Source organism: Schistocerca cancellata, chromosome 4, assembly GCF_023864275.1.
Source record: "Schistocerca cancellata isolate TAMUIC-IGC-003103 chromosome 4, iqSchCanc2.1, whole genome shotgun sequence".
Taxonomy (NCBI): domain Eukaryota; kingdom Metazoa; phylum Arthropoda; class Insecta; order Orthoptera; family Acrididae; genus Schistocerca; species Schistocerca cancellata.
The window spans coordinates 549,873,811-549,890,884 of record NC_064629.1 but is presented as its reverse complement, the minus strand read 5'-3'; the positions used below and the strand labels follow the sequence as shown (position 1 = coordinate 549,890,884).

The 17,074-nt window shown below is 38.9% G+C and overlaps 1 protein-coding gene across 2 annotated transcripts in view; it reads left to right on the top strand.

Annotated features, from left to right (window-relative positions):
• The window catches only part of LOC126183884 (uncharacterized), a 184,736-nt gene extending 169,567 nt beyond the window's left edge, over positions 1-15,169 (top strand). For both annotated transcript variants that reach the window (XM_049926188.1, XM_049926189.1), the window contains 2 exons: positions 10-204; positions 14,758-15,169. In XM_049926188.1, coding sequence (XP_049782145.1) covers positions 10-204; positions 14,758-14,950 — 388 coding nt within the window. In that variant the 3' untranslated portion in view covers positions 14,951-15,169. The remainder of the gene's footprint in view (positions 1-9; positions 205-14,757) is intronic.
• The last annotated feature ends 1,905 nt before the right edge of the window (positions 15,170-17,074 follow it).

Genomic DNA, 17,074 nt, shown 5'->3' with positions numbered 1-17,074 from the left:
TTTTTTTAGTTTGACAGCCAAAATGAACAGAAGTGGCTTTGGTAGTCAATTTAAGGAAGGGAAGAAAGAAAGTGCTGAGAAACCGGGAACCTCATTCGAAAATAAAGCACTTGTATTTCTCGAATCATATGCAAGGAGTAACTCTGAACAAGATCTCGTGTTCACGGCAGAGTTTACCAGTGATGAACGGAGTGTTCTTCACAAGTAAGTTTTTGAATTTATTATACTTGAATCTTGTTTGTTCTCCAATTATATTTATAATGTCAGTAATTTATAGACATACAATTTCTGCTGTGAGTTTTGATCCTGCTGGTGGCAGAAAAAATGTTATCATAAGTGCTTGTGCCCCTGTTGCAGTGCGTAGATATATATAAAATTAAAATTTCTTTAACCCTTGCAGTTTATATCACACTGATTATTTCGATAATTGAAGTTTGTGCATGAGCTCCATACTTAGATGATAGAATTAACTAAACCAGTCAAATACTCGATGCTGCTTAAACAGGATACAAGCCTGCAAAAATTTGCTTGCCTTCAGAGACCGAGCATGGTGGTGCTGTGGTCAGCCACTGGAGCCATATTCAGAAGTCTAGTGTTTCAACTCGCTATCCAACCATCCAGATTTAGATTTTTACCTTATTTTCGTAAATTGCTTAAGATGAATCCCACGCTGGGTTGCGGGAGATTGAATGGCCTATTTCCTTCCTCAGTCAGAGCTTGTGTTCCACCAGCAGTGACTTCATTACTGATGGGAGATAAAAAGCTTATCTTCCCTTGTTCCTGCCAGAGTGCTTAACTGAAAAGCTAATTTAGTGACAGTACTTTGTGAGTTGCATCTCTCTCCCTCCCCATCTTTAGCTTTCACATAACTAAGTGAGACTCATCAGCAACAGGACAGGTTTCAGTAGGAGGTTCAAGTAGAAAAAGAGTCCATCTCCCTTCCCTCCCTGTCTTCAACTACCTCATAAGAAAAGATGACTCATCACCAGTAGGACAGGTTTTGCGTATTGGAGGTTTGATAAAGTGACTAATTTAAGAGACAGTGAGTGATGATGAGAAAGCAACATAAGTTACTCAGCAAAATTTAAGCTTCAAGTTATCAGCTTTCCTCACTGCTGTACAAGTGAAGAGAAACTCTTAGTAGTTTGAAAACTCAGTGTTCATTTTGAGGGTAAAAGTGCAAATCTGCAGATTTGGAAAAAGACGTGCTTGATTTTTTAGTTCAAAACAGGAAATGTGCATATGCCATTACAACTGAAATAATTGAAATTGAAGGCTGCAAAACAGCACGTGAGAGAAACATTTTGCCAATGGAATTTAACGTTTTGTATGAATGGGTTGGACAACTTATGTTATGAAATAAACTGTGTATTCATTGCAGAACTACAATAGCACAAAAACTGCCTCAAGCTTAGAAAACAATTTGATGTTTTTTCAGCATTTATGTGACCCAACTACAGCACAAAAAATTTTTATTTACGTTCTCAAATAGGAAATGCAAGCCAAATGTCAGTCTACTTTGATATGCCAAACGGCACTACAATAAATAACGTAGGGAAATGTGGCATACAAATGTGTACATGTGGTGCTGAAAAACAGCGGTGGCCAGTGATGTTCAGCATTATGGCTGATGGATAAAATTGCCACCGTATGTGGTTTTTAATCAGAAAACAGTCCCAAAGGGAGAAAGTTTCCCTGCTGGTTTTATTGTAAGAGCTTGTGATGGCAGGTGGATGACAGATGAGCTGGTCCTAGACTGGGTTTCAGTAGTATGGAAAAAGTAGCCAAGAGCTCTTCTTCACTCAAAATCAATGCTTTTGTTGAATAGTTTTCCCAGGTACACTGGTGGTTGAGTGAAACAAAAACTGAAAAAAGAAAAGCTGGCAGCCTGACAAGTGTGTTGCAGCTTTCGAATATGTGTATCAATCATCCATTGAAAATTAGCATAAGACAATTCTATATCAATTACATCTTGAACAAAGCAATGCCAGGAAGCTGGCTGCTTTGTGGTCAATATCAGAAGAACTTGACATAAAAAAACACACACACACACACACACACACACACACACACACACACACACACACACACGGGTAGGTATAAAGAAGTTCACACAATGTTGCTTTTCTTTTTTCAAGAACAGCTAATGTAAATGCAAACAAGGTGTAAGTTTCTCTGCCGCTACATACTGTTTTCCTGCACAGTATTGTGAGACATGCAAGAAATATTGATAAACCTGAGCAGTCAGAACGATATGTACAGATTAAATAAAGCAACCCTCAGGTAGAAGGTTGCTTTGAACTTCACAATGATTAACTATTGTGCAGTGCCTTATTGTCATTATGCCTTTCCCTTTTCCAGCTTGTGAACTGATTGACATAACTGGTTATTGTGGGACCTACCGTTTGGACAAGGAAATGAATCAAAGGCAATTTATATTTCAGCATATACAGTTACACCCCTCCAGGGGGTGTAGTCAGGATTGCCTATGATGTGGGCTTGTAGTTAATATACGGAACTCACGTTTTTAACAAGAAACTGTATCAGTTTATTTGCCTATAAGGGTTGCAATTGGCATAAGGGAAGATAACTCCAGTAGCTCCAGATCCATCTTGGAGGGGAAGGGAAATTGCCACAGTAAAGAAAGTAAACCATTTAGTATCTACTCTAGATGGCGGCTTGGAACAGATGCCATGGCTTCTAGAGCCCTTAGTCTCATAAGTCAACTGATCCTGTGATGTGATTTGATTGACAGAGAGACTTTGCTGATGATGATTTGACCTGTTCTGGCATGAACTAATCGATTTTTATTGTATCAGTGGAAAAGTGATAAACAGAAAGGCAGCCTCTTTGTGAAGCTTAAATGATAAATGTTACTTGCAATCGGAGCCTGGGAGCATCATGTACATCTATTCCCCTCTCCCTGAATTCAACAATCGCAATCAGGCTTAAATCTAGGGATACCAATATATTAATTTCAATTAACAGTTCAGTATTTTAGTTTCATTTAACAATTTTAATTTTATTTAACAGTTCACTATTTTAATTTAATTTAACAATTCAAATCTTGGAGTGTGAGTATAATTGTTACGTGACAATATGGTGACTACAGTTGTTGGCACAGAACTATGATGGTGGCAGTGTTAGAAAGGCAACCAGAGCTGGCTTCAGAGAGAGTTTTAAGGAGTACAAACAACTGAAACACTTGCACAACAAGGATGAGAAGATAACGTGAAAATAAGCAACATAAGTTTACAGGTCATTTTTCAAGATTTAAGAAAGAGGCAAATGATTGATTTCTAGCATTATTGGAGGAGATAATGGACTTGATGTGATTTGTAATAGAATGTGGGCTGTGTGACATTGAAAGGCCTCCTCATCAGACTGCAGTCAGTTTTTAAGACGACATGGAGACACGGTGTCCAGTGTCCTTATGGTGACTAGGTAATCACCAGGAAGGCACCATTCAGTTGCCAACCTGATGATAAGGCAGATCAAAATTACAGAACAGAATTTTGAAACGGAACATTTTGTTTTATGTGTAGTCAGGGAGCAGCACTGTAAATAAAATTTTAAGTTAGTTAGCCCCACTGATTAAGTACTTGAAGTACCACTGTAATTACTTAACTGATAAAAGAAAAGTTGCCAAATTGAAAATATGTTAATGTGGAGAAGGTACCAAGTCAACTGCTTGATTGAATCTTTTTGAGTATCAACCAGAATGATGTATGAAATTAAACAGATGTAACTAAAAAAAAAGTATAAAATAACAACTGCAGAATATTACACTTCTCATTGCATTAATTCATCTTATAAACAAATAATGAATCATTAACAGTAAACACCTGAAGGGTGATTCCCTTAACCTAAATTTATGTATCACAACAGTAAGGTAATTAAGTTCAGTCACAATGAATAGAAATATTGTAAAAATAGCTCATGACAATAAAATATCAAATGAACAGATAATCACAATAATAGAAGTTTGAAACAGTCACAAAGTAAGCAATTCATAAGACAAATACAAAATAATACTTTTAATTAAAGAAGAGTGACATTGAGGAATTGCTGTTTAGGGCAATAGAAAAATAAAAGTTGTCATTAACTTTTGCTCTTTATGTCGGTACAATCCACTGGAACCTGCCCAGACACATGATCAGCCAGAGTGGCTGTAAGCATGAGTCACGTGGAACAGTGTTGAATTCAGTGGTGGTTGAACAATAGGTGGTTCAGTCCTATGGAGAGTGGGATCTTTTTCCTACATATTCCTTCAAAACACAGCAGCTACCTTCTCCACATTAGTGGCTTGTGATGTGCGTCCTTGTTGCAAAAGTTTTCAAATTTTGTAAACTTTGAACATAACTTTGCCACACCAGATAATGGTGAATACCATGCAGTGACAATGCCTCTAAATAGCAAAATAATGCAAACATATTATGAAATCACTCTGTAGTAGAGGCACATAATAAAATATAGAGGAATAAGCAAAAGAGGGTAACTAGGCTGAAAAGGGCACACTTTAATTTTTGGGATAATGGGGAGTGTGCAACAAACAAATACAAAAGAGTGATGCATTTGTGGTACAGGGGCCTGCTAGTCTTGTGGAACCACATTACGACCATAGAGAACCACATTAGAACACAGAGTTGTGCGCAGAGGAGAAACGACTGTGTGACTAATGTTGTTTGACAAAGGGTAGATGTTGACAATGGACAGATTTTTGGCCCATAGCAAGCAATCCAGTGGGGGAGAAGTTCTGTCCAGGCAGTGGTAATACCAAATTAACATGCTAGAAAACCCTGTAAGGCACAGAGGTAACTTCACGACAATATATATGCTACACTTACGCAAAGTTTCTACTTAATCATGACCAGCGAGGCAAAAGCTCACAGCAGAATCATCAGTATGGCTAAGCAAAAGAGTGACATAGAAAATACTGACATTATTTCCAACTCGAGACTTAAGATTCAGTCTCAATCCCTGGACCATAAATTATATGCAGGAATAGAAGTAAATTACAGCAACATCTGTGTAACAGTTTACTCAACATTTGCTTCTGTTCTGAACAGTTCCTTCAGAGTTTTTCTGATTCCACTGTGGAAGATACTATATCACTATCTTTATACTACGGCCGCTACGGTCGCAAGTTTGAATCCTGCCTCGGTCATGGATGTGTGTGATGTCCTTAGGTTAGTTAGGTTTAAGAAGTTCTAATTTCTAGGGGACTGATGACCTCAGATGTTAAGTCCCATAGTGCTCGGAGCCATTTGAACCATTTTTCTTTATACTATGTTAAGTGATCAAAATTAATTACAATGTTCTGGTCTGAGAGCTGTAATTCGACATTGACAGGTGATGTGAAATGCAATATCCAGAACGGTCCATCCCATGGAAACTTAAATTTCTTAGTTCTGCACGGTTTCTTTGTGGTTTGTTGTAACATTATGTAATTTCCTACTCAGTATAGTGCCATCCTACCATTCTTATGATTACGGAGCTGTTGTCTGTGTCACAGCTGCATTATTCTGATGAAATCCCTACCAAATCAGTTTAAATCTTTTGCACAGGTTTTTCACTTTCGTGGAATTTATCCCAGAAAGCGACTTCTCGGTCTTGAAAGGGTAATGCAGTTTGTGACTAGAAACAACCTCATAGAGACTCAGTCCTATTGTCTCATACACCCTTACATTGCATGACAAAATTGCATGGTAATAGATTATCCCAATCTCAATGTGAGCTGAGCACATAATACAACAACATTTTGACCTATCACCACTGTTTAATCAACACGTTCAGCCCTATCATTACTCTTAGGGTGAAATGACATAGTTCTCCATATTTTTAATTTAGGTACTTGATATATCTGTACCATAATGTTGGCCATAAAGTGTGCCCCTTGATCTTTTATAAGGGCCTTTGTCTAGATAACACGTATAAGTGATTAACATGGCAAGATCAGAGGTTAATGTAAGTGTGAGATAAGCCATCGCAAATGTAAAATCTATTACTGTAACAACCAGTGTAACTGCCACTGTTGAATACCAGCATGTAAACGTGCGTGCATTGTGTTGTAAAGGTGCCAGATGTCAGTTTGTAAAATGGACTTCATGTCTGTTGCACTTGGACAGTCAAACAGGGACGGTTAATGCCGTTTGTGGATGACACTGGAATCATCCCATTTGTGCTCGATTAGAGGCAGATCTGTCGATCGAGCAGGCCGAGGCAATATGTTGACACTCTGTAGAACATGTTGGATTACAACAGCAGTATGTGGGCAAGCGTATGCTGTTGGGAAATACCCCCTGAAATGTCGGTCACGAATGACAGCACGACAGGTCGAATCACCAGATTGACGTGCAATTTTGCAGTCAGGGTGCACGGGATAACCACGAGAGTGTTCCTGCTGTCGTACGGAATCGCACCCCAGACCTTAACTCCAGGTGTAGGTCCAGTGTGTCTAGCTTGCAGACAGGCTGGTTGTAGGCCCTCAACTGGCCTCTTCCTAACCAACACGCGGCTATCACTGGCACCGAGGCAGAACGAGCAGTGTTTTGAGGTCAGTTTAATGCGTGCTAGAAGTCGTCTGGCTCGGAGCTGCCTTCGAAGTAATCAATTTGTAAGAGATTTTTGTGTCACGGTGGTGTCGACTGCTGCTCAGATTGCTGCTGCAGATGCAGTATTGTGCGCCTGAGCCAAATGCTGAACACTACGGTCTTCCCTCTTGGTAGTGTGATGTGACCATCTGGATTCCGGTCTTCTTGTGACCACCGCTGCCAGCACTCGTGTTCAGTGGCTACATTCCTGCGCAGTCTTTCTGCAACATCGCAAAAGGAACATCCGGCATCTTGTAGCGCTATTAGACGACCTCGTTCAGACTCGGTGCAATGTTGATAATGACATCTTTGTAGCCTTAAAGACAATCTCGATTAACGTCAACTCACCACGTCCGGTCTCGAAGGTAACTAATGCTCGAGACCGTTATAGTGTGTACTTAAAGCAGACCTGAGTTGAATTATCGTAGTGGCACTATTGGCGCCACTCTAATGCGATTGATGTGAAATTTAAATATACGTAATCTTTTAGATGTAGACACACGCCTACCGTCTTCCATTTACATCACACGACTCCTTGGTGTTGTGATTATTTTTTTGTGTCACTGTAGTAGTAACAAATGAGTGACGAATGCTTTTGCAACTGTCTCTGCAGTCACGTCTTCAGTCAGTATCGTAACAAGATAGTGAAAGAAATGGTCAGTGTTCGATCAAACGTATCTATTATTGTGGGCTGTTATGGGGAAACAGTCCCACAGTATCGAGTGCTACAATTTCAAAAGGTCCTGCTGCTACAGCCAAAGTTTGAAGAGGTTTATTTGGTCTACACCCTTGTGCTCTCTTAGCCAGAGAGGAACAATTTTAAATATAATCATCTAAATCTTTCATTTGTTGCAGCCATCAGTAATGGCCTGTCATGCATGCTTGTGTAGTGCTTTTTCCATTGTGGCATGCCTATGTGCTATCATGGCAGAGTTGCAGTATGTGCTTGCGGATAGCCTTTGCAACTACTGTCCATTCTCAAGAGGTGTTGTCTTATCTAAATTGTCATCTTTCGTAACAAAATTGAGCAAGGTACCCAATTTTTTACACTCAGCACCATATTCTTGTGATAAGTATGTCATCTACTTGCAGGATCTTAACTTTCCTACTCGTGGCATCTGCATACTGGTTTAACTTGTCCAGCATATGTTTGACTGTGTAGTCATATTCACTGCATTTCAAGGACCATCTAACAAGTCTGCTACTGGCATTTTTTGAATTCAAAAGGCATTCTAAAGTCGTATGATCAGTAGTTACTCTGAACTGATAACCACATAGGTAATACTGAAAGTAATGGGTGCCGAAAACAAGTGGCAGAAGTTCCTTTCCTGTGGTGATGTAGGTTTGCACAGCTTGATACAGCAGATGTGATGCATAATGGATTGGTTTTTCTTTACCGTCTTGTATTTGACTCAAAACGTAGCTGACAGCGATGTTGCTAGCATCGGCTGACAAGATAAAAGATATCACATTATCCAGGTGAACCAAGTTAGGTGAATTTGTAAGAATTTCTTTCAGTTTGAACATAGCACTCTTGCTGTTCACTGTCCAGGCAAAAAAAAAAATTCCCTTCTTTAGTAATTTTGTAACCAATCCTCTAATTTCCACTGCGTCCATTAATCGCGGGTCTGGCCTCACACCATCTGCTAAAATTATGTGGCCTAAATAATGTACTCCTGATGACATGAAACTGAACTTTTCTAATTTCGTTTTTAGATTAGCATCACTAACACTAGTTAGTATGTTTCTTAGTCATTCTGCATGCTCTCTCATGGTGCTTGGAAAGACAGTTATGTTATCCAGGTATACTAGGCATATGGCTAACTGTAAACCTCATAAAAGTAAATCAGCAAAACACTAAATGTAGCAGGGGCATATCCGAGGCCAAAAGGCATCCATAGGTATTCGTAATGCCCGGAGGACACAGAAAAAGCTTTATTTTCCCGATATTCCATTGCCATAGGAATTTGATAGTAACCAGAGCACATATAAAAGACAGTGAAGAATTTGCATTTGCCAGGGTGATCCAATGTGTCATCAATCCTTGGAAGGAGATAAGTATGCAGTTTTGCAATCATGTTGACTGCTCTCATGTCTAAACAAATTAGGTAAGGCTTTTCTCCATTATTGGTTTTCTTGGGGATTACCGTGACCAGTGACCCTTACGTACTGAAAGAAGGTTGAATTACTCTAGCTTCCAGTAAATCTGCCTTATTTGTCTGCACTATGCGCTTCAAGCAACAGGGTAAGCGATATGGTTTCTTGGCTATAAACTTAGCATCACCCGTAGGAATCTCATGGTATGTTAAAGAGGGTGCTGGAAGTTGTTTCTTTTCTTCAACAAACTCGTAAAATTGTTTAGAACAGGGTACAGTACATCCTGATCTAGCTGACACAGGTGTTCCAAGTTTCTTTTCAGTTTCTGCTTGTATAGATGAGTAACTGAGATGGAATTTATGTAAACTGTTCTTTCAGGCTGCTCATTTTCTTGGTATGCTGTTCATCTCATCAGTATTTACTTCATGCACTTTGGCAAGTATGTTACCCCAGGGAATTTTCGCATTTATGCTTCAAAATTTCTATGCTCATGAGCAAAAACGTACCTTTTTCAGTCACACTTATCCCAAATAAACTGCACTTCACATGTGTCTGTTTACTGTCTAAAACTTCATTTCTTGTTAGTGGATCCAATAAGAAAATATCTCTGCTTAAAGAATCTTTCATCAAATCTATCCAAATGATTTTTCCGGTACTGTGCAATGGTATGTGGGTTAGTGTGTTGTTGGAATGTGGCTGTTCTTTCCGGACTCCCTTGCATTCATATAACAGGGACCCAGCCAGAATCGTGGACTCCAACCCCCCCCCCCCCAAATTGGAGGTGGTGTTTTTGAAAAAAATTAACTATGCCTGAAAATGACACAGGAAATTGTTGCCTAGAATGGTATCAAAATTCTAACACACATTGAATATGAACTGGTACTTCCTTTCGTCTTATTTCCAGTTCCACATTTTGTGAGCCTGTTGAGTGAATTACCTTTTTTCTCATTCAACTCGGTGTACAATGCGGTAGTTTTAGTTCTTGGCCGTTTGTAGATTTAATGAACAAAACACTTACTTGTGCACCTGAATGAGTGATAAAGGTAGACTGTCTGTCTTCGATTTTACCTTACAAAATTGTGTTTGCACCTGAGTGAGTCCAACCTGCCTTACTGGATTCAAGGGACAGTACAGAACTGCTCCCATTTACATTTTCCATATTCGCATTCCTTCGAGCACCTCACCAACATATTTTGTTTGCCAAGTGATGCTGTAGAGATGGACAATTTCTCCTTTGTGTCCGCTCTTTCTACAATAGGCACATGCCAGTGCCAAACACTCAGGAACCTTGTGACCTGAGCATTTACAACAAATGCAGAACACTTCAGCAGTGAATGCATATCTAGTGGGATTAACCCTAGTGAAAGATTGGACCAATTGCCTTGCCTTCTTGCATAGAAACATAAGTTGTATGGCCTCCCTTAATGTATTTGGCAAAGCACAATTGTGTATGGCACTTAACTCTGGGTCTGTCCCATGGACAAATACATCTTCACAACGTACTTTCCTGAGAAGTTCCTCATTCCCCTAGTACACAAGTACACCACAACACAACTCTGATTTCTCCAGCAAAGCGCTCTAAATCCTGTCTGAAATTTTGGCATAGGATGTAAATTTTTTCCTTACAGCAGTTAACACTATGTTTATTTCTATATCTATCAATTAGCCCTTTTGAAAGGAAATCAAATGCCTTGATAGTTTGTTAGCCCTTCCCCGGAATTTACAAAAGCACGAGCCTCTGCTTGCAACTTCACGTATGTGACCCCTGCCAACATTTCATGACCCCTTGCAGAGTGTTTCCATACATCATTAAATTTTGTATGAAAATGTAGACATTTATGCCTGGTTTACCTGTAAAGGTGAAAAACAGCAAACCCATAGCAACATCAGTTACTGGCTGGAACAGAACTGCCTGTGGGAACCCCAAAAATGTACAAGCGAGGCTGGCTGTGGGTACAGTGCTGCTTTGCAGCTTCCATTTACTAATGCCTCATTAAAGGTGCATTTGCAGATCTTCATTCTCCACTCGGAACTGCATTTCTGGATCCATCTCCAGGTGGCCCTGTGACCTGGTTGTGGGCATCCCTTTAAACTACAGACATCAAACAAAGTCTTCAGCAGCAGCTTTTGGCAACATCACTGGCGGTTTCAGCTTTGGTGCCATCTTCTTTCTAAAAGCAAAGCTCATGACTTTCATTTGTTTATCGACAAATGGCACGGTAGTAACATGGTAGCAGCATCTGACATCGGGATGGTGCAGGGTCATCGTACCCATGACATGACCTCGTGCGAAAGTGTCAGAGGAGGTGAGAGAAGTGGGACGACCCTGCACAGCTGTAGCAGTGGTAGCAGTGGTGGCAGCTCTGGCTACACTGCGTCAGGCAGTCCTAACTGATTGCGCTAAGTGATCCTGATTACGCTAAGTGATCAGTTGTTGTGTCACAGCACAGAGCCAGACTTCCCCGCATAATGATTTCACACATCTGCTCGTGTCTTAGTAATTTGTACGCATCATCTCAAAGCCGAAAACAAGATGAATCCGGCATCCCGATTCTGATGACAGTTTTTGCACTCTACATGGTGGTGTAGTCAGGATTGGAAAGTGGCATGGGCTTATAATTAATATACAGTACTCAAATTTAGAAAAAGAAACTATATTGGATTATCTAGTCGTGGGGATTATATGCTAATGATTGTCGGGGGGTGAGAGAAGGTAACTCCAATAGCTCCAGACCCACCTTGAAGGACAAGGGAGATTGCCAAGATAAAGAAACTAAAGCAGTTTAGTGGCGGCTCGGAACAGAAGAGAGAGAAGTTTTTCGGCAACCACTTCGAGAGTCCTCAGTTGCACAAGTCACACGATCCTGTAATGTGATTCGATTGGCATGGCAAGTTTGCTGCCAACAATATGGCCTATTCCAGTGTGAAGCAGTTGAGTGTTGTAGTCTCTGCAAAAAAGCAATGGATGAAAAGGCGGTCTGTTTGTAAAATTTAAATAATAAATATTACTGACATTCGGGGCCTCAGAGCACCTTATACATACAAAACATTGCAGGAGCTGGATGTCGGATCATCTAACAGGAAAAGAAATCCGATATTAACAACTTTCAAGTTCGAACAAATTTATCCACTGAGCCACACGCATTATCCATCCAGAAATGTATTAGAATTCACTTTAAACAATTAGGGGTTTCAGTAAAAACTGGTTGTCTGGCTATGGTGACAGAACCCTCATACTTACACAGCATAGATTCCAGTACTCATGCAAGTGGGATGCTGTCACATGCTACACGTCTTTACACAGCACTGAATGAGATGCCCATTTAGAACAAGAACAATAACAGGACATAAGGTATGTCTTACCTTTGCTGCTCATGGCACTTCACTGGCATTGGCCTTGAAACTAACTTCTCTGGTGGTGTCACTGTTTTCCATAGGGGTGTCTGTTGATTTGTCATATGCTGTCTCAGTCGTGGGTGATAATGATATTTGTTAGAATCTTTGCTGACCAATTTTATTACATTTTTAGTTTGCTCATCTGTCAAAGTATCTGTCCTTCAATAGTAATCGCACACTTTTTTTGCTGGGATCCATGGCGTTTCAGGTCTTCGAACGTCACTACAGTAAAAGCTAATGCCACAACAGCCAAAGCAAACTGACACTGTGGTTAGTGTTTCAGGCTACTAATGCTGAGGTCTTTAGTTTGATTCCTGGTAACCACTTCAAATTTAAAGGTCTGGAAAGAGGCCCACTTGGCCTTGTGAGAGCAACTGAAAATCCACTTGAGTATAAATGCAGAAATATTGATGCACACGCACCAACGTAGTGTTACATCAAAAGGTTTACAATAGGCAAGATGACAGACAACAATTATTTATTAGCACCAAAAGCATTATTAGCTTTTCTTTTTTTTTTTTTTTTTTTTTGGGGGGGCGGGGGGGGGGGTGTTTATGAGCGCAAGAGTCTCAGCGTATTACGACTATGGATTCCACACTAGTTGGGTGTGATTTAGGTCTAGATAGTATTGCGGCAATAGGTAGGGAACTATTTTGTTGCAAAATTTTGTCAGTAGAATAAAGAGAGGAAGATTGATGCTCCTTAATTAATGCCAGAAGTTTGGCATTTTCCGCCTCCGTGTATTTTTAACCTTTTTCTGATCATTTATCCTTGATAGGCCAAAGATTTCCTCTTACCATCATAGAGGAAAAGTGACCATGAAGCAAAACTGTACTTATACATCAATCAAACATTACCTGGGACTTTTGTTTGACAACACTTGGTGGACTCTGCCTCATTGCAACATTTATTCACAGTGTAGCGTGTATCAAAAATATAGAAAACACTGGCCACTCTAATTCTGTTGCTTCATTTTTTAATAAAAAATGTATTCTTTCATCAACACACATTAATTCGTTCATTCAGGCACCTTTTAAAATCAAATTCCATAGATGCAACACTTTTCTCTCTCACTTTCTTTGCTAGCCTTTAAGTCCTTTTCTGTGTACTTTTCATTATGTCAGAGAAATTGCTGTCTAATAATACATTTACTATATACATTTTACTTGTTCTGTTCTGAGAAGATATTTGATTTCTGCTCCGGTCGGTATCATGTCCCTCCTCCTGTAATTTGCACACCATTGGTTTATTTAATAGTTGCTTACTAACATCTTCTATCATGTATCACACCTTTTTCATTCTCATTGTCATTAAAATTAATGGCATTAACAGAAAGTTATCATGGCTTCCCGCAAATGTATTTTCGTGATTGCTTTTTGTGATCACTTTCCACACTTGCACTGTGAAGTAACTATGTACACTGCTTTGAATTGGAACTTGACTGTGCCTAGTCATGTGACCAACTTAGTTCTCACTACAGCCTAGTCACCAGTTCATCTTGCTGACTAATACATATTATCAGAGCAAATTTGCTTTAACAGTGCACCCCAGATTGAAACAATAGACATACAGTGTGATAAAAACAGCTTACAATCTATTTAAATCTGCATGTACATAACATATTGTGCAAGCCTCTGTGCAGTGCATGGCAAGGGGTATTTTGTTCCATTATTGGACACAATGCAAGTTTCTGGTCGAAGGTGAAATGAATTAAATTCTTGGCAGTGAATAAATTGTGATTAAAAAATAATTATTCATAATACTAGGATGATTTCCATATGGACTTTGCATCCAAGGATTTTGAGTACGGAAGTTTTGTGGCACACTGAAGATAGGAAATTGGAAATCTGGAAAACTTAAAAGTATTCCTTACTGGCAACTATTTTTTCTGCTCGAAAAGCTTGTGTGGTGTCTGGAGTTAATAAAGCCTCATCAGTGCTTAGGGAAATACTGTTTCCTATTAAATAATCTTTCTTATTTAAGATATAATACACATTTACTGCATCAGTTTACATATGCTAACGGCATTGACTTCTAACATGAAGTCTTTTTTCTATTAGTTTTGAAATTTGAAATAATTTTCACTGCACAATTCAAAGAGTGTATAACAATTTAATTGGATACATAAAAAAATTTACTCACCAAGCAGCCGCAGAACACTCTCTTAAAAGAAGGTAGTAATTAGGCAAGCTTTCAGAGACAGTGGTGCCTTCTTCACGCAGAAGGGTTGAAGGGGAAGGAAGAGGAATGAAGAAAAAGGACTGGAGAGGTCTAGGAAAAGGGGTAGATTTCGGGAAAGTCACCCAGAACCCTGGGTCAGGGGAGACTTACTGCACGGGATGAGAAGGAAAGTGTATTAGGATGTTTTCTCTGTTTCAACTAGTTTAATTTTAATTAGAAGTAATGCATGAGCTCATGTGGTTCTGTTGGTAGAGTATTGCTGTGAATGGCAAATATCCTACTCTATAACACCCTTGTAACTTTGCCATGTGTGGAAAATACAGCATATGTTGTATATAATAGTTTAATTGTAGTTGCTAGTCTTCTTATAGTGCCACATGTGCCTCTGTTAATTCTTGAGACATTTTAGGCAGTCATAGATAGTATGGTTGTCTCAAGTTCTTACATGTATGTGATGTGATAATGAAGTGATCTGTCCTTTCTTTTTTAGCCTTGCTGCCAAATTTGACCTGAAGTCAAAGAGCTATGGCAAGCAGGAGCAACGGCATTTAGTGATTTCGAGAAAAGTGGAACCTTTCCGCATTATGAAAGCCCTTCTAACACCAGGCTACACCAGTGAAAAATATGAACTTGTGAGGCCAAAAGGTCCAAAAACGCCCACAGAACCGCAGGAAAACACTTAAATATTTAAACACTAAAATTATTAAGTTACACATTTTCTTGAACATTTGAAGAAACTTTTATAACTTAAGCCTTCAGGCATGTAGTTACACTATTTAAGAATCCTCATGCTAGCAGTGTCTGGTACCAAAATCAGTATTTTGTATGTTTTATTAGACAATAGGCAGAACTCTGTAGTAACAATGTAATGTAAAACTTGAATAAAGTAAATATGTACAATATTTTTAGATCTGTTTTGTCTAAAAATTGAACAAAACCAAAATTAATTGTGTTATCACGTTAACTTTAATCTGGTCAGTGGAAAGCATGGGAAGTAGAGTTTAAAGTAGGTGTAAATAATCAGTCAAAAGTTACAAAGTTATTGAAGTGTATTAAGTATATTAATAATATTTATGTATGGAATTTCATTTTTAGCATCACATACATATTCTCCTTTTTGTGAACTTCTTTTTTTAATAACTGAAGTTGCTTCTTTTGAAACTATATTCTGCTTTTATAAGTGGTACTAATAGCATCATGTGTGTGTGGGTGTGTGTGTGTGTGTGTGTGTGTGTGTGTGTGTGTGTGTGTGTGTGAGAGAGAGAGAGAGAGAGAGAGAGAGAGAGAGAGAGAGAGAGACACTTGATGGACTCAGAGTGTAAATGATATGTCGTGAAGGCACAGGTTTATGAACCTCGTGGTAGAAACTAGTCACAGACTCACAGTTTTTATTTATTTTTAACCTGAAAACAAAATTTTGCTGTCAGTACTTAAGAGAACTGGACAACTGAGTGAGTAAAATCTGTTTGTAATTGTGATCCAAGAAAAAAGTGATCTGGGGTGTGAATGGGAATTTGGTTTGAGGAATGAAGGGCAGTCCATGCAGTTGTGCAAAGCTACTGTGCCAGAGTGGTGTAGTGGTTAGTGCATCTGCTTAGTGAGCAGGAGACCCTGATTCAAACCCTGACCTTGATATAAATTTCCATTCATCACTTTAGTTTGCATATATACATCACAGATGTCTGAGACTTAAAAAGGTCTCTGGAACCATATAGTTTCATTTCAAGGGGAAAAAAATGAGACTGCTCTACTAGGGAACAAAATGTGTCATTGAACTTCTGGCCAAAGACCAAACTTCTTCCAGGTCTGAAATGGGGTACAGATTACTGCTGATAATAGATTATGTTTTTAGAGCTGGTATCTGTTTTTGCCAGAGAGCTGCGTCGAAAGTCCTTGGTCTCACAAACATGTGGTGACAGTGCCAATACTGATCATACCCACTTATTCAGCAGACTGACACAACAGACACTGCAACATACTACACAAACTAATTCAAAGAAGAATGAACAACCGTTCCAAGTTTTCTAACAGATAATACACAATATAATGTTTAGAGTTCGTCCAAGTTAATGAGCAACTCACTGTAATATAGCAATAAAAAATTGACACCCAACAGTTACATGTTGCAGTCATATGAAATCCCTTGCCTAGTGACTGCACCATTGTAAATGACAATCAGATAGTTTGAAGCACAATAAATTATTTAGTCACTTGTTGTGGGGTATATTTGCAGCAAACATGGAATACTTGAGTTGGGTTCAGTTGATTACCCTTTATTACTGTTAATTCTGTGCTTGCCAGAGAAAGAAAAGATCTACACTGCATTTGTCATGAAGTGATGTAAAATCTCAAAAAGTGTGAAAATATTTATAAGAAAATATGTGCTTTGAGGAAGGCCATATGCATCTACGTTTGTAGATTTTAAAAATACATATGACTCCATAACCTGTGATATGTTACTTCCAAATCTGATGATATTAATAACATAATGTATGCCAAGAAGGAGGCAAACTCTATCTATGTTTGTAGATTTTAAAAATGTGTATGATTCCATCAACTGTGATGTGCTACTTCCAAATCTGAAAACATTAATAAGAGAAGCATATTATCACATCGTAACCGTACTCAAATCCAAATCGAAAAGCAGGGTCATCAGTTAAATACAGTTTATAGCACTGAAAGTATGTTTATTACAAACGCCATTCTACAGCCAGAACAAAACTGAATTCTGGGACGGAGAGAGCAGCTATTTATACAAACACTGGATATTTCAGAATGCTGGTATTTATGTAGAATACTCCAGAATA